The sequence below is a fragment of the Canis lupus genome, chromosome 25, assembly GCF_011100685.1.
Source record: "Canis lupus familiaris isolate Mischka breed German Shepherd chromosome 25, alternate assembly UU_Cfam_GSD_1.0, whole genome shotgun sequence".
Taxonomy (NCBI): domain Eukaryota; kingdom Metazoa; phylum Chordata; class Mammalia; order Carnivora; family Canidae; genus Canis; species Canis lupus.
The window spans coordinates 7,458,298-7,477,322 of NC_049246.1; the positions used below are offsets into that span (position 1 = coordinate 7,458,298).

Consider the following 19,025-nt stretch of genomic DNA (forward strand, 5'->3'; position numbering starts at 1 on the left):
GGCATGAATTATTTATACAGATATGAAGTGACATTCTGTAATTATAAAAGTATAACTTCATCATAAAGGCATAATAACCCTACAATTTATGTGCTGAGACATAGCTCCAAAGTATACAAAATTGCTTCTCCTCCATCATTTCTATCTTGCTTTTCCTTTTCTATTCACCACTTTTCACAATCTGACATTATATATTTTTGTTTCCTTATTTCCCTACCCCCCTTGTGGAGATGTAAGATCCACAAGGGAAGGGACTTATTCTATCCAGATGACATTTTATCCTCTGTAACTAGCGTAACACATAGTAAGCACTCAAGAAATATTTGCTGAACAAATGAATAAAAGTACCACTAGTAACTTATATTCTCAGTGCTTACTTTTAAAGTTTATAGGATACATGTTATTTTCTTCAGTTATGTAATCCTTTAACTTAAATAATACTTAGGAATCTCCATTAGCCAAACTTTACATGAGAAGTTTAAACAAAAAGCTTCTAAGAATGTTACTGGGAAATATTTTTTTCTTTTTCATGCAACAAAGGCTCCAAAATAAAAGATCTAAACGTGCCTTTCTTCATTTAAACATATTTAAATATATATATATATTCACATAAATAAAATAATACAATTACATATTAGCTTTCATGTTTATTCAACTTCACAGAAAATCCAAAAGTGTGTCTGAAATTGGCTATCTATCTAAATACCAATTGTTCATTATGGTGACATAATACTATGTGGTAGGGGAGATATGCCTAAGTTAAACAAATTCTTAAATTCCTGACCATTCTTCAAGTGGGCAAAAGGAAATCTTAAAAATCAAACTTACAAGTTGTAAGAAGATACAGAAAGTAATTTAACCTTTAATACCTGGAACAAGTTTTACAGCCACATTTGTAATTTACATATACAGTGGAGATCACTGAAAAAAAGCTTCCTGTTGCACTGCAGCAAGAAATCTTATTATAATGTAGATTAAATGAACTTGCTACAGAGTGCAGCAAGATAACCTCACTGAAGAATCATAAGATTTTCATAATGGAACTTGTTACAGTGAGTTAAACATTTTCTTAATTTTATACAGCACATATTTTCAAAATGACCATTATCACTGAAGAGTTTGCTAACCATTGTTAGCAATTACTGTTGTATACATACTTAATTTTACTTTAGTTATAGTATGTGGCTCTCCAAATGTTAGCACATGAAGTGTTAAGTTTAAACATAATAATAAAATAATCCCCTAAAATGAAGATTCAGGACATCAAAACTTTGATCATTATTGCACCTATTTTTCTACAGAAAAATGGAAAATTTACATCAGAATCCTCCCAAAAAGTGAACAGACAAGTTGTAAAAAACCACAGACTTATTGGCATTAAACAAAATCTACAATGAACATTTTTTGTGAACTGATGTACAGAATTAATGTGCAATGAAATTTGGTTAACTATGATCATGCAAATAAAAATCCTCCACAATCATTTTTTCATTATGTTTTATAAAATGGTCTTAAAGATATACTTCCATAAACATTTCCGGTGCAATTTAGTCAATGACAAAAATACAAAGCTATCCCTTATTCTTTATTTTATAGATTTAAAAACATGCCTTTGTACTGCTGAGATACAAACAGCGTGTTTGGGAGAACTGAGCTCATGAAACGGTTAAAAACCAATGTATCTTGGTCCAACATTAGCTGCCTTGTATACAGCAGCCTCCCATAATCACTGGTGTCAGTACTGTTGGAAATGAAGAATAGTTAAATATTGAGAGATTAAGACACAATTCAAAAACATTTTTTTTAAAAAAAAAAGGCCATTTCATAAACATGAAGAAATCTTTAAAAGAAAAATAATCACATCAATTGTGATATACATTGGAAAATAGTAAAATGTCATTTTTCCAAAATAGTAGTTTCTTTATTATATCCCCTATCTATTATAACCAATTTTGGAAATATACCTTAAACATAATGGCGTATTATATGAAAATGCTCCGTTAGTCAATGTGATAAATTTAATAAGTTAGGATATGATTTTCTTTTCTGATGTTAACTGTGAGAAAACAAAAGAACAGCACCTGAAATACTAAAATGAATTTAGGCAAGCATTAAGTAGTAACTTTTATGTTTGGTTCAAAATACAGTTTATAAAACTGTATAAATGATACTGACTTAAGCAATTTGTTTCTAGATTTTGCAGATTATGATGAAGGAAAGAAAAAGAACTGGTCTAAATCCAAATAAATTTCCACTTCCCCCAAATCTCGACGAAGTAGAATTTCATTCAAAATTTATAAGATTGTGATACCTACAGTAGCTCAGATAGTTGGATATATCACTCCCACCCTGCTTCCCCCCCCTCCCACCAAAAAAAACAAGTTTTTGGCTCCAAAATAAAGTACAATAATAAACTCTTGATGAAAAACTATGTTATGGGGCAATCTATCATATACTATACTAAATATGAATTTACAGAAAAGAGCACATCCCATTTTCAGCACTTTTTCATAAACATGCAACTCACTATAAAATACAAAACACTTGCTTTCAAGAACAGCTTTATAAAGACACACTGCATCAATAAAATTTTTTCTTTCTGATTAACTTTACACTGTTATGGAGAACTGGAACTTTTCTATGTGTATATATCAGATTTTATATTATAGTGTAATAATTTGCATTTTCTGAACATAATGTTCAAGAGGAAATATCTATACACAATAACATTCTAGACTATTAAAACTAATTCAAATTACAGAATTTTATTGATACAGTAGATTAATAAAAACTGAAAAGGGATGATGATAAAATGGGATAAAGAATTCAGTACATTATTTTATAACACACTCTTTAAAATTAAAATATTTTAAATCTCTCTTTTCTTAAAATTTTCATTGCCATGAAAGGCCAGAAAATTCTGAGACCAATACTGAGGTGTAAAATAATCAAACTTCAGGACTATTTCACAATTCGCATGGTGCCCTCCCATCGGAGGCATCATTCAGGTGTGATGGCAGACAAGTTAGCACCTCTGAAGATTAAGGGTGCCTAGGAGTAAACACTAGGTAAAATACACAAGGGAAAGAGACCATTTAACTCTCCAACAAACAATGACATCAAGAAAATGACACCATTTGTTGAAAATATTTTTTTCACAGTAAAATTGCAGAGAATACAAATACAAACACTGACAGATTACTGCTTAAGATCTATCCTAACAAACTCTTTCCAAATCAATAGATCCAATAAACAGTTGGGTACTGTCAGTTTAAAGCCGCAGATAAAAGCTATACAAGCACTTTAGAAGTCAGAAACATTAAAAAATAAAAAAAAGAAAAAGAAAGAAAAAGAAAAGATATATTTACAGGTTTCTTCTTTAGTTTATGTCTACATAGCCATCGCACATCACACTTCCACAAGACTCCATAGTCAATGTTATCACCAAGCGTATGGCTAAAGCGCTGTGACCACAAGTACATGAGGTCATCACAGGAAGTTCCAACTGTCCACTTTCTGGCAGTCCCACTTTGTGCATCAAAGGCTTTCCTTAGCCTCAAGCTTGACAAAAAATGCTTCTTCTCAAAGCTTTCACACAAAAAGTTAATTACATTTGTTCATCGCCTTTCCCTTTTAGAACTTCGCCGCCGTACCTTAAAAGAAAAATCACCAGATGCTTAATTAAAATATTAGACATAGCAGTGATTATTTTTTAACCAATCATTATTCTTAGTTGTTCCTGATTTTCTTTGCTTTTCTTCACTGGAAACCTTTCTGCCTCACCATCACGTATTTAGACCTTATACTATCTGAATGTCCACAGACAGCCCTTCCCACAATAGCAAAAGAGAAAACTTTTACTTTTCTATTTTATAATTTTAAAGAAAAAAGAATGGAAATCAATGTCAACAGCAAGAAAAAAACAATTCCAAGTATCTTTTCACTTAATGTTTCTGTGATAAAAGAAAACATTTGATCCTTATGAACTTAGGTTTACAGTTATCATTCTGGGAAAACAGTAATTGAATGTGGATCCTAGCAATTATCAAATACATGGAAATAATTTTTAAATTCAGACATATTACAATTTACTGGCAAGTACTAATAAAAGCATAAAACTTCAGTTCAAAAAAGACCTCTATTAAGAGGAATAGAAACAAAATAGGATTTTATTAATTCAATTAATTTATGGTGCAGTTTTTTGGATGAAGACATTAATCACAATGAATTCTTTAGTCTTATTTCTACATTTAAAACAATTAAAAAAAAAAAAACGCTTTAAGAAACAAACCCAACAACAAATTGGAGACTACACAGTTGACCTATTTTTCTGTGGTCTTAACCCTTTTACATAAATGAATCCTGATGCAGACAGAAGTGATTATGTTAAATAGCACAGAGGGGCAGGAATCAACTCTGGGACTAGATCTCAGAACAGAGGTTTCTCAAACAAAGATGGCTAACTCTGCTGATCCAAAGACTCACCATTAGTGTAGCATCAATAGTCCCTACTTAAATGTGTTAACTGTATTTCTTGTGTTAACAGACAAAGCCATTCTTTACGTAAAAAAAAAAAAATTATCTCAGGAAGAATCGCATTCCTACTTTTGTAAAAGGAATGTTTGTTATCCATTTTATACATTTCATTTCAAAGGTGTGATTTTTATCCTATATGGTTAATTTCTACTTTCTACTGTGAAACTCAATGACAAAAGTTAAGAAACATAAACCACAGTCTATTTAACATAAAACAGAGCTCTAAAAATCAAGGTATAATTTAAATTCCTGAAGTATCAATATCAGACAGCTACTTGTTCTTCTCTAGATTCAGCCTTCAGCTTGATATTTACCCTTTCACTAGGCTACATCTGTTATTCTTAGTTAGAGTCTCAGGATTCCATAAAGGATGTTCCCTAATTATCCAAGCTGATAGATGAAACACCACCACAAATTAATGGAGAAAAGCAAACAAATACTTAGAAGTAACAGCAAGTGCTACATATCTCTTACCAAATATTTACCAACTCTATTTCTATATTCTATACTATTACACATAGTACTTTAATAATAAACACATACATTTACTGTAGAAACTTCCTCTTCCTCTGTTTCTTCCTGTGGAATATCATCGACAGGAGAGCTACCCTGAAACACATCTACTTCTTCACTTGAATCATTTTCTTTAGTAGCTGCTTGTTTGGAGCGTCCTACACGGCTAGAGTAAAACAGATGAATAAAATGAACATTCTGATCTTTACATAGTAGATTACCTCAAAGAAAATGCTTTAAATACTTCATAAATTCTCATTATCATTTGTATCCTCTATTACCTTATAAAACAAATATTTTTCTTATTCTAAATCCTAAACTAGTGTTTATTCCTAGAGTTTCACCTACAAACATTGACCAAGTAACAAAAACGTGTAACTGAGAGCAATACCAAAAAGGATTTTAAGATATAAACTAAAGTTTGCTCTTCCCTTTATTTTTCCCAACTCAATAAAAGGCATCTGCATCCAGTGAGCTGCCCAAAACAGAAAATTTAGAGTCCTTCTTAATAGTGTACCATTCTTTATCTGGCCCCATAATTCTTACAATGAAATCTCAAATCCTATTCACTTCTCTTCACCTCTACTGCTACTACACATCCAAACCATTCTCATCTCTTTACCTCTTCTCTAAAAATGTAAAAACAGCTGATGTCACTCACTACTCCTTGACAACTCCCTATATACAGAAAAAAATCCCATAAATCTCCTTAACATAGTATATAAGGCCCTGCACACAGTCCTTGGCTACCCATCCATTCCTCTTTCCATTCCCCAATTCCTCACAACAACAATTTGGCAAATTCTTACCTACCTTCAACACTCTTGGCCAACACTGAATTGGCCAAGATTTTTCCTACTTTGGAACTTTCAAATCCAATGTTCCCTCCAATTGTGTTCTTCTTCCTGTTCCCCATCAGCCTAACTTCTACTATCCTCAAGAAATCAACTGTCATTTTCAAAGAGAAAATTTCCCAATTCCCTAGCCCTCCCATTACGTTCTCTTACAGTACCCTGTATTTTTTCCTTAGGGCACATATCACAATTTAGGATTCCAATTTATGTGTGATTAAGTAATGACTACATGCCCATTTAGATGATAAATTCCATGAGGACAAGAATCATGTCTATTCTGTGCAACTATATCTCCCAGCACCTAGTACTCTCCGAAACACAGGAAGCAATCAATTATATGTAATAGATACCATTTAATCAAATGTATCCCTCTCTATATTTTTTATTTGCATGTATATTTTTTTCTTTCTTTTTTTAGATTTATTTGAGAGAGGGAAAGCAAAAGACAAGCACAAGCGGAGATGGAAGGGCAGAAGAACAAACAGATTCCCCGCTGAATCAAGAGCCCAGTGAGGGGCTTGATCCCAGGACTCTAGCATCATGACTTGAGCCAAACATATGCTTAATTGACTGAGCCACCAACGGGCTCCTGAATGTATATTCTTTAATTAAAAACGTTTTTGAGTACAGCTAACACACAATGTTACATTAGTTGCAGCTGTATAACATAGTGATTTGACTTGTTTATACATTATGTTATGCTCCACACAAGTGTAGTTCCCATCTGTCACTGTACAATGCTACTACAATATCATTGACCATATGCTCTATGGTCTGCCTTTCTTTACTCCTGTGACTTATTCCACATCCACATTGGAAGCCCATATCTCCCACTCCCCTTCAACCATTTTGCCCATACTCCCACTACCATATCTCTCTGGCAAGTATCACCTTACTCTCTGTAGGTTAACTTTTTTTTTTTTTAATTAAGAATACAGCTTATCACTTATCTTAGATAATCTAAAGTATGTACTGTTTAAATCCATGCTCAAACCAAGTAATTTTTCTTACTCAATTCAATTTTTCAGAGTTAGCAGAAGAAAACACAGGAATTACATAGAAAATACAATCTTTCTCAAATCCACTAATGTCAAAACAAGAGAGGCAGATCATAACATATGAAGGGATCATTCCCCATGAAGGGAAGATACTTTTAAGACAGAATACAGAGTCTTTTATTGCACTGATTTTTTTTAAATTTTTTAAATTTATGATAGTCACACACACACAGAGAGAGGCAGAGACACAGGCAGAGGAGAAGCAGGCTCCATGCACCGGGAGCCCGACGTGGGATTCGATCCCGGGTCTCCAGGATCGCGCCCTGGGCCAAAGGCAGGCGCCAAACCGCTGCACCACCCAGGGACCCCCTATTGCACTGATTTTTAAAAGACACACTTGTGTGGTTTAGAATATTTGTATGAGGACTTGTGTCATTTTAGGAGACGATAGGATAATCATTTAAGCCCTTGATTTTGATGTCCAAATATAAACAAATTAAAGTTATAAGCCTAAAAGATATTTGTTATTTCCTCAATATAAAATTAATTGCGAGAATTTAATATTCCTTAAGAATTTGTTTAAAAACAGTTATTTTCTGTAACTGAATCCAAACACATTCACAAAGCTACCACAAAAATATACTTACCTTTACTTTTTACTGAGGAAAAAATTAAATGGAAGAGAGCATGAAGTAGCTAGACACTCAGGCACTTTTCCTCTTCCTGTGGAATATACAGGAATAGGAAATACTTCCAAGGTAACTTAAGTATTGAGCAAAGGTGTTCTGGCAAGTCTGAAAATCCAAGGCACTGATGTAATTATGTAATGGGATTACTCTCAGAAAAACTTAAGAATTTCTGACTAATGGAAGACATGCTATTCTAGTTCTACTTAAGTAACTGAGAAAACACAAAGTATACAGATTAGGGACTGATGCTCCTGCTACTTTAACAATCTTAGGCTGTAACTTCTTATAAACATGTTTGTGTGAACTTTCTGAAACTATTTATATGTAGATATGGATGTGTCAATTTGATTAGAAAAGAAAATCAAAGCACCAAAAACTTCAGATCTACATATAATTTCTGTGGATGTAATTTAAAAGAAAATAATGCCTGTTATTTTCCTACAGCAAAGAATAAAAATAAAAATGTAAAAAAAAATTTTTTTTAAGTTGCTGACGAGGAACACTAAGGAAAAACCGTAGTATGGAATGACAAGGCAATCTGGTCAGTATGATGTGATTATTTAAAAATATCTTCTCATTTCTTTAAGTACTATAAACTCTCTATTGGAATAATAAGCTGTTTGGTATTCATTTAAAAAGATTTGCCTAAAACCTGTAAAAATGTACAAATATTGTCAGAGAATTAGTTGGGATATCAATAACCTAGGTAAGTTTATAAAAATTTTATCTTACCTAGTATAATAGGAATAAATATATGGGATTTTAAATACAGCCCTATGTATATTTGAAAATTTGTGAACTTTTGCAAAATAATTGGAAACTGGTTTGAAATTTAATATTATTTACAACTTACACATTTTTTTTTGGTTGTGATGGTGATGGCGTTTTTGATGGTCTTCCTCGTCCTTTCTGTGGTGTGGATTGTGTGGATTCAACTGCACTAGTTTCAGGAGATTCTGCTCTGCTTTGGGGGAAGACCCAAATGTGGATAGCATCAAATTATGATTTAAAACATAGTTACTAAATATATGCAGATTAGAGTTACACGCACTCACCTCTGTTGTGCTCTCCTTGATGTTCGGTGCTGTTTGCTCTTTGACTTCTGTTCTGTGTTTCCACTTTGTCTTTCTTCTTCTTCCTCTTCTTCTGGTGCTGAAGGTCCAGATTTTTTTTTGGCTCCTTTTTTAGAAGTTTTCATTGTTGGCTCTTCCTTTGGTGTACCTCCACCAAGAGGTTTAGGTGGTCGGCCTCTTTTACCTTTTTTTGGTGGACTATTCTGTTCATCCTCATTTTCTAATATATCTTCTTTGAGCCTCTTTTCCTCAGGCCACTGTTGTTCATCTGATTCTGAAGCCGTATGGCCTCTCTTCCGTCCACGCTGACTGCCTTTAGGTTTCTGTTCCTGTACCAACTTAGTGAGGTCATCCATACCTAATTTCTCTTCTGAATCTGTGACAGGTGTTTTTTTCCGGCTTCTAGGTTTGTCCAATTCAGACTAGGAATAAAAACCACAATTTCAAACTTAAAATTGTTAGTATGCATTTTGAAAAATAAAACAAAAACTATGTTACCCACTTATGTCATAAAAATGTGCCTAAATAAAATGTTGAGTTCTTAAGCATATGAGAACCATAACTACTTACTTGTATTTTAACTAAAAAAAACTATCTAGAGTAAGAGGATAAATTTTTATCATTACTTAATTAAGCTAGAGGGCCTTAAATGGAAACATTCTAAGATTAGTATTCTATTAAATTTTAAATTTTAATGAAGAGTTATTTATTAAGTTCCATGCAAGAACAATGGCTAACTTTACTAAAGTATAATGGATCTGCTTTGATAGTCAATTTAAGTAATTCTAATTTTACTACACAGTATATAAGACATAAAATAACTATGTTATGTATCATGCTCAGACATCATAATAGAACTACTTTTATAAATGGAGGTTGCAAGATACAAAAGTTAAACATATTCATTATTAAAAATTTTGAAAACACTTCTGAATCAGATGCTTCTTCTTCCCATGTACAACCAAGAAAACACAAAAACAATTTAAATGATTTAATCAGTAACTCAAGTTTAAAATAAAAGCCTATTCACGTTCAGAGAATTTATTCTTCTCAAAAGAAATCAATTAACAGTATGAACCCTTATAGCTCTCCATACACATACAAGTATAAAACCCATTATTAAGTACATGTAAATTTTATTTCCAAAAGTTTGTGCCAATTTATATTTTTAAAAATCAGTGTAAAGAAAACAACAAAAATTATCTGATTTAATTAGCCATTTTGTTTCCTGTCTGCAAACTTCCTAATAATGTCATTGGTATTATATTCTTTGTCTACTTACATACTGGAGTCTTAATATTTTAATCTACATTCTTCTATATCTTTGCATATACATAAATTTTATTTCCTATTTGTTATGGACTGAATTGTGTCCCCACAAAATTCATATGTTCTGTTTGTGTTCCACATCACCACCAATGTGATGCTACTTGAAGATAAGGCCTTTGAGAGATACTTCAGTTGAGATGAGATCAGGAGGGTGGGTGGGCTCTCATAACAGAATTAGTCCCTTATGGGAAAGACACCAGAGACAGCTCTCTGTCTCTCTCTCCACCATGTGAAGACACAGTGAAAAGGTGGCCATCGCAAACCAGGAAGCAATCAGCCAACTTCGATCTTGGAATTCCCAACCTTCAGAATGGTGAGAAAATTCTGTTTTTTAAGCCACCAGTTTCTGGTATTTTGTTACGGTAGCCTGAGTAGACTTAGACATTATCGTATTTTAACAGGATTTGAGATGAAGGTCTAAACTGTTTTTCCTCTCCATCTCCCCAAAGAGTATTCCAATCATTTCAAAAAAAATCACTCACTTGTAATACTTCATTTATTTTGTATTATGTTTTAAAACTAAAAAATGTTTTTGGGCTATTGTAACAGCAGCATAATATTTTACTAATTATAAATAAATACATTTGTGTCTGGCTGGGCTGATATTATTACTCCTCTTTTTAATATTCATTTGTTTTTCTACATGGACTTAAAATCCCACCGGAATTTTATAAATACATACAGATTCATTTAGAAAGAACAGTCATCTTTTCTTACTCGTTTTTCACATTAAAGAACATGGCATGTCTTCTTTCTCTTCAAGTCTTGTATATTTCTCAATTTGGATATTTTCTCCATTATAGGATCCCCCTACTTCTTCTTTAAGGTTATATTTAGATTGATAGATCTATCTATTTTTGTTGTTGTAGTGGTTATTGTGGTGAAGCAAATCTCCTTTCCCCCAAGTGTATAATTGAGATAAGAAAAAGAACCAGAGGAAAGCTGGTTATACACATAAAAACATCCACATATATGGCTACCATGCTAAATTCTTAGTTTTTCAATTGCTTCTCTTATTTTTCTAAGAGAACAAAAAATAAAAACAAATTTGTCTCTTTTCCATCGTTGTATTTTTGACTATTTCATGTATTCTTAAATTTGTCAAACATTCTAGAATAATCTTAAATAACAGTGATGATGAGAGGTTGCTTGTTTTGCTGATTTTTAATAAAAATGTTTCAAGTGTTTTGCCTTAAGAAGAATAACTTAAGAGGAGTAACTGAATCAATGATTATTGACTTAAACAGATAAAACTTTCAGCATGTTAAAGAAATATCCTGCTGGTATTAGCTTATTAAGAGTTCCTATGTATCAAGAATGGATTTTAAGTTGTATTTATGTCTTCCTTACAAGACTTGAGATTATCTTGTTAGTATTCTTATTTGGTATATTGATCTGCTATATCATACTAAAAGATATCTTGGCATTAAATTTATCCTATGTTCTAGGAAAAACAGACCCATAAGTGATTGGTTTTTAACTTATTTAGAGTTTTGCACATAAATTAATAATTGTCATTACTCAGAGATCCAAAGATAAGGGAAATATTCAATTAAAACTAAATTTAAAATTGTCACCTCCAATGTTAAATGTTACAATTCACTTTGATGTCCAAAAATGTGATAAGGTGGTTCGATTCCTTTATGCCCTGGAAAAGGTTGGTGGTAAACAGGAAATGTAATGTCTGCCTTCTTGAGAATACTATAAAATAATTTAGTTTATTACTAAAGCACTGTATTCTCTAGTTTTTTATTTTGCACTGCATTGTCTTAAGAACAGAGAGAGTACATATAAAACTGAGGTTAGAAGCAGGAATAGGGAAAATATATTATTCATAAAATTAAAAATATTAATATAAATATATATGGAGAATAATTCCTTTGTGGTGAAATTTTCATGTCAAGGTGGTAGCATATGCAAAGACAGTACTCTTTCACTATAATCTACTGGTCTTTATTGTTTTTTTTTTTTAATATTTTACTTATTTATGAGAGACAGAGACAGAGAGGCAAAGACACAGGCAGAGGGAGAAGCTGGCTCCTCACAGGGAGCCTGATGTGGGACTCGATCCAGGGACGGGGATTACGCCCTGAGCCAAAGGCAGACGCTTGACCGCTGAGCTACCCAGGTGTCCCTAATCTACTAGTTTTTAAATTGAACTTTTGTCTCATAATGCTAACTCTTTGAGGCTATTTCAGTTGATATTTAGTAATGCAGTACATATAGTATTTCTGAAAATGGATGCAATATTATACAAAAGGCAGCCAAAGGCCTCCACTATAATTACACATATCAATCTCAAAAGTTCAGAATTTCAAAACTTTTCTATGAAATATAGACTTTCTTCTTCATTGCTCTAAAAGGTAGAACTAAATATAGAATTTATAGGATAAAAAAACATTAAGAGTTCATCACAATCATGTTTTCCAAACTTGGGGGAATGTGGGTGGGATAAGGGAGCAGGACAGTATGTAGGTATGGGTGGCCTAGCTGATGTTTCCAAAAAATGAGAGAAATTACAAGCTCTCCACCTAAGGCATTTTCAAGCATGTGGTAACCAACTCTCATAAATGCTAATGAAGGAATTTCTGCATTAAGTGAGAAGTAGGACTAGAAGACATAAATACCTTTTCCAATTCAAGGTTCTCTTCTATAAATCCAGATAACAGGATTCCTTTCTGGCTAAGCGATCAATTTTTAACTCTGCTTGGGCAAAATTTTTAAACAGCCAATAAAAATCAGAATTTACAGTATAGTTAGGATTTAGTAAGAATTTTAGAATTATAATATTTTAAGTGGAAAGAAAAACAATCTGGCAAAACAAAGTACTGGAGAAACTTGAAAACAACTAAAAATAATTTCAACTTTTTGGGATAGGTAATGTTGGGACAGTGGAAAACAAGAAGGGCAATAAAATTTCAGCGAAACCAAAGTTTTTTATTAATAACATTCCACCTCTACTGAGTAGATTCAAATGCATTTTTTACTTTATAGTAATTATTAATCAAAAATATTGATCTTTATAATAAAATGGCAGCAACACCAATTAACTTAGGCTAATTCATTTATTCTGATAAACCTTACCAGCCAAGTAGCCAAATTTTACAGATAAGAAACTTGATTCAGAGAACCTTAGTGATTATTCAAGAAGTGTTTAAAACTAAACTAGAAGTCAAAATGCGTTCAATTATTAAGGCTATCAGGTTGTTTTGGAATACATAACTGTATTCTGTATCTGCACTAAAACTTAAATCTGTCTTTAAATGACACTTATAAATTGTTTCTATCATAGAAGTTATCATTGTTATTAAAATTTAAAAACTAAGAAGGTAAAACTGTAACATTTCCTACTATTTGCATTTTCTTACTAGAAGTTTGTTTAGTAATGAAAGCTCAAGAAGTCATCTAAAATGGAGGAACCTTTAAGGACCCTCATTCTACTTCCCCTCTCTAATGCTAAGTCTAAACTTACTGTGTTTTAAAAACAACAACAACAACAACAACAACAACAACAGACCCCAAGCAGTTCTGAGTATGGGACTGGCATGTTTGATTTACAAGATCTACAGAGATCACTTATTAGAATGATAAGAAATACAAGAGATTCAGTATGCTTAAATTTCTTGGTAGAGGAGAATTATAAAAAATTTGTGATTAAAACCATTAAAAGAAAATCAAATGTCGAATTTGGGAGTAATATTAACTGGTTTCAGTGTAAAAATTATTTTTGTCATTATTATTATAATTATTATAAAATCAAACCAAATATCTCACCCTTACAAGATCAGAGTCGTCTCTCTTGTCACTTTTTTTTCCTGGCAAAGGTGAAGACATTGTATAATCTTCATTTTCACTGTGATCCATTTCAGAGCTATCAAGCCTTTTAATATAGACATTTGTAATTATTATTACAATGAAATAACCTTAAAAGTTTTTTCTGTTCCCTAGTGTAGCTTTACAGTTTTATGAGGAAAAGTTTCATTCTTTCAAAAAAAAGTATCCATTTTATTCTATCATATTTAGCACCTAACCAACAAGCAATGAATCATATTTAATTTAACATAATAGGGAAACCTTAAAAATCACAAACTTAGTTTCTAAGTCTTTTTTAAAAAATTATATTTTGGAGTGGGTACATAAAGTAAATTATAGCTTCTCTTGTTATCAAGTTGGATTGGCCTATATTACTTTAATTTGCACTTTCCCCTATCTCTCCCATATACCCGTTCTACTTTTTCTTCTCTGTACTCTTAACACCTTCACATATAGTAAAGTTATTATGTTTATTCTCTACTAACTTCCCCTGCTAGAATGTAAGCATGAATCTTTTGTCAATTGTACTTAGCAATTTATATGAAGCACTTACACCAGTGCCAGCCATAAAGTAAGCATTCAATAAATACTTAATAAATGAATTAATAGCACATGCTCTCATTTATTGGTATAAAGGATGTCTTCTGTCCTAGATCACATCCTTAATCTGGCTTTAAAAACCATTTAAACATTGTTAAGTCCTAAATCTCAATCTCTGGCTCAGAAGCTACCCTGAGCTCTAGGCTCACATACTCAATTGCCCACCTCACTTGAATTTCTAATAGGCATCTTAACTTTAACACAGCCAAAACAGTCATTTGGACACTTCTACATCTCAGTAAATGGCATCACCACCTATAGAAATATTCCAGCAGAAAACCTAGGATGCATCCTTAACTATTTCCTTTCCATAACCATTCACATCTAATCCATCAAGCAAGCCTATCTGGATCTACCATCAAAGTAAATCCTAAATTTTGACAATCAACCATCTTCCTCTCTCTTTATCCCTTCCCTGAATTACTATTAGCTGACTCCTAATTGTTTTTGTTTTTGTTTTTTTTTTTTTAACCTCAATTCTAGTTCCTCTATTCTGCACCAACAATCAGGGCAATCTAATAAAAGTACAAATTAGATCACTAGGCTCCTCAGCAATATCTTAGCAAAGGGGGAAAAGTCAAAGCCAATTTTGAGGCATTAAGCCTAAATGACTGGGTGAATTAGATCATTTTTTATTATAACCAGGAATTTGACAAGAAAAACCAGTTATTTAGGAGGTGGAAATATTCTGGTCATGTTGAATATGAGGTCGTCCACTAGAAAATATCCAAATGATATAGGTGAAGGGCCACTTAAGTATTAACCACTAATATGTATTAATACAGGAGTCTAAAACAAGACCTATAAATGTAATTTTTGTTCAATTTCTACTATATTATTTATCACCTGACAATTTATTCATTACAAGAAAAGTGATAAGACATTTTAGAATATTTCCTTTCTTTATTGATTGGTTATGAACAATACAAAAGATAGTACAGTTAAGCCCTGTACAGGGTTTTGCTAACAAACGGTGTACTAAGCCCTATGCTAAAATTAGTGAAAGTGTGAATTATTTTCCCTTTCTTTCTTAAAAAGAAAAATCTGTAGAGCATGATTTGAAAGTATAATTTAAAACAATTTTTTTAAGTTTATGCATGTACATAGGAAAAAAATGTCAAACCAGAGTATAAAATGAGCTCCCTCCTATTCTAGAGTACCATAAGATGTTGTATACTCTTCCCCAAACTTTCTATGCATATGAAAGCCAATGTGAATACAAATCCTTTCTAAGAACTTGAAAATACTGTAATATTATTCTATTAATTGTCTTTTTTTATTCAATAATTGGTTGTGAAAACAATTCATATTGGCTCATACCTCATCACTTTAACAATTATGTATTCCAATGTATGGATATATAATATAACGGTTTTACAAGTGCTAAACATTTAGCTTATGTCTACTAACACAGGTTATACCAACAAGCTAAAATATAAAAGGCTAAGATGGAGAGCCTGTCTAAAATAAGAGAGCAAATAAATAGGAACTTGTAAATGGCTACAAATGTTAAATGGGAATGTTCAGGTATGCACTGATTTCCATTCACTGACATTAAATGTTTTGGGTTACACATTTTAGATCTCACTGCCTTGTTGGAATCCTTAAGTGCAAAGTATGACATTTCTTAGGTACTTACCTCCCTTTTATTCTTCCAGGAGAGCTTGGATTTGAGCTGCTGCTTGCATTGCTTACAGTTTCCATTCGTGATGATTTTGTCTGAGATTGCTTGCCTGCCGATGAAAGTGGCTTATTAACAGCTCCTAGAACATTGGTTGTTTTAGGCTGAAATGAAAAATGCATATCTTTCTATTAAAGCCAAAAGAAATTTACATGTAAAAAACCATAAATATCTGTCAAAGTGTTTATGTACAAATCACACACACAAATATGCCCATCCTTAAATAAAGTAAGGATCTTGAATAGACTATTACTTGAAAGAGTGAAAAACCAAATAGATGGCATAACAATTAAGTTTCTTAGGTATCTGAAGGAAGAAGCTTACATAAAAAGTGAGAATAAAATGTGTAGTCAATAATAAAAACAGATAACCACACTCTTCCTTTGGAAAGACATAATTAGATTAAGATGTTTTTAACTTTAAGATTTTTACCTTGATATAACAGGATAAGATACTTAAGGATCAAGCTCTGTAGGGCTTGGCTTTATTATAAGCTACAATTTATGTATCTCAGCTTGCATCTATATAGTAAGCATAATTATTTCTAACTAGTAAGTGGAAGACATCTAATAATTGTGTTTTCTATCTTAAGATACATCAATTTTTAAAGAAATACAGAAATAACATAATTATGTCAATAAACATACTAAAATAAACTATCACATAAAAATCAGAATGACATTCAAAACGTACTTTTCCAGGTGTGAAAAACGATTTCATTTCTGGAGGCAGATAATTTTTGGTGTTACTGAAATTCTACAAGCAAGGGAAAAAGTTGCAGTCAGTGAATACTGAAACACTATACATGAGGTGGTTTGAAGCCAACAAAGCATACATCAGCTTTTGTTTTATAGTACATAATAAAATATATATTTAAATATATATTTAAATAATCAGTTCAAACACAAAATTTTGGGCATTGATTTCAAATATTGTAACAAAGGGCACCTGGGTGGCTCAGTCGGTTACGCATATGACTCTTGATTTCAGCTCAGGTCATTGAGCCCTGCATTGGGCTCTGCACTGGGAATGGAGCCTGCTTAAGATTCTTTTTCCGTCTCCCTCTGTCCCCCCCCACCCCCCAAAAATAAATACTATAATAAGCTAAAACTAATTTTATACCAACTCCAGTATTAAAAACATATTCACACTCTAACGTGTTAGAGCTCTAAAAGCACATCTGTAACAATACCTCCAGAGAAGAGACCAATCACATATTCCTATCATCTTAATCACAACAAGGTGAATGCTTAAAAGCAAACAGTCCCTTTTAGCTGAGTGAGCCTACATACAAGGGTTTTATAAATCTCTACACGTTGGTAAGACTTTAATTGGTATTTTGCTTAAAAACAAACACAAAAGCAAAAACAGTAGTGTAGTTTCCATACTCTCAGCCAACAGACTTAGGTGCATTATGAACCTCTAAGAGTAATTCCAGAAAACATCTATTATCTCATGGAATACTTGAGTTTTGTAAAAGTGGTTTGAGAACATTCTTATAATGTTCCCTGGGTCTTGAACCTGTTCCAGTGCTTGTTCTCTGCTTGTTTCTTAATACCAGTTATGAATCTCAATCAAAGGCTTATAACTTCAGACTGTGTCTATCAGCATTCTCTTTCCCATTTTGGATCAATGGCCAATAATGACAGATCTATATGCTCTGACCACATTTTTGCCTCAAATCACACAATAGCATAAAACTCTAATCACAAACTCTCGACCACCTTAACTAATCTCTGACCCTTATTTGTGTCCTCTGGTTTGGCCCATATGCTACTCTTGAACCACATTAGTACGATGCATGGTGAGTTTTCCATAACATTAGTCGTACATTAGCTTTTGATATTGATCCTTCCTAATCTTTCCACAACCTAGTGCTGAGAATACATTTTATTTCAATCTATACAAAATCTAAAATAACTACCTTATCAGGTTGGGTGAAAAAACGAGCTGGTAGTACTGGGTCTTTAGGAGATTCCAAACTGTATGTAGTGCTCTTTGACATGATGATATTCATGGCAACATCACACACAGTGTACAGTTTCTGCAATAGTATTAAAAAAAAATAAGGTACTTAAGTTGGCATCCTTGACTCGGTGAATTAGAAGTAATTCTAGAACATGCATTTTGTACAGGCATACCTCAGAGATACTGCAGATTCAGCTCTAAATTACCACAATAAAACAATGTTGTAACCAAGTGAGTCAAATGAACTTTTTGGTTTCCCAGTGCACACAAAAGTTATGTTTACACCATGCTATAATCTACTGAGTGTGCAACTGCATTATGTCTAAAAACCAACATACAATGTAATTATAAGTAATTTAAAAATATTTTATTGCAGGGGTGCCTGGGTGGCTGAGCATCCAACTCTTTATCTCAAGTCTTAATCTCAGGGTCATGAATTCAAGTACTGCACTGGGCTACATGCTGGGCATGGAGCCTACCTTAATTCATTCATTCATTCATTAAAGAAAATTTCATTGCTGAAAATGCTAACCATCATCTGAGCTTTCAGTGACTTGCGATCTTTTTGCTGGTCCAGAGTCTTGCCTCAGTGTTGATGGCTCATCAACAAATATGATATTTGTTGATGGCTTATCAACAAATAAGACAATAATGAAGTCTGCTGCACTGAATGACTCTTCCTTACATGAACAATTTCTCTGTAGCGTGTGATGCCACTTGATAGCATTTTACCCACAGAAGAATTTTCAAAATTGGAGTCAATCCTTTCAAAATTTGCTGCTGTTTTATCAACTAAATTTGTGTAATATACTAAACCCCCTGTTGTCATTTTAACAATCTTCATAGCATCTTTACAAGGAGTAGTAGTTCCCATCTCAGGAAACCACTTTCTTTGCTCATCTATCACAAGCAACTCCTAATTCATTAAAGTTTTATCATGAAATTACAGCAATTTGGTCACATCTTTAGTC

At 32.6% G+C, this 19,025-nt stretch overlaps 1 protein-coding gene across 8 annotated transcripts in view; it reads right to left on the reverse strand.

Annotated features, from left to right (window-relative positions):
- Positions 1-634: 634 nt before the first annotated feature.
- Positions 635-19,025, reverse strand: part of PDS5B (PDS5 cohesin associated factor B) — a 180,031-nt gene continuing 161,640 nt past the window's right edge. Inside the window, exons 28-35 of one of the 8 annotated variants that reach the window (XM_038573312.1) lie at positions 18,011-18,130; positions 16,780-16,842; positions 16,045-16,190; positions 13,773-13,872; positions 8,646-9,085; positions 8,444-8,551; positions 5,080-5,215; positions 635-3,653 (exon numbers count right to left, since the gene is read on the reverse strand). In XM_038573312.1, coding sequence (XP_038429240.1) covers positions 3,618-3,653; positions 5,080-5,215; positions 8,444-8,551; positions 8,646-9,085; positions 13,773-13,872; positions 16,045-16,190; positions 16,780-16,842; positions 18,011-18,130 — 1,149 coding nt within the window. In that variant the 3' untranslated portion in view covers positions 635-3,617. Of the gene's footprint in view, positions 3,654-5,079; positions 5,216-8,439; positions 8,555-8,645; positions 9,086-12,619; positions 12,696-13,766; positions 13,873-16,044; positions 16,191-16,779; positions 16,843-18,010; positions 18,131-19,025 lie in introns of those variants that run through there. The other 7 variants (XM_038573311.1, XM_038573309.1, XM_038573310.1 and 4 more) reach the window with 7 other exon arrangements.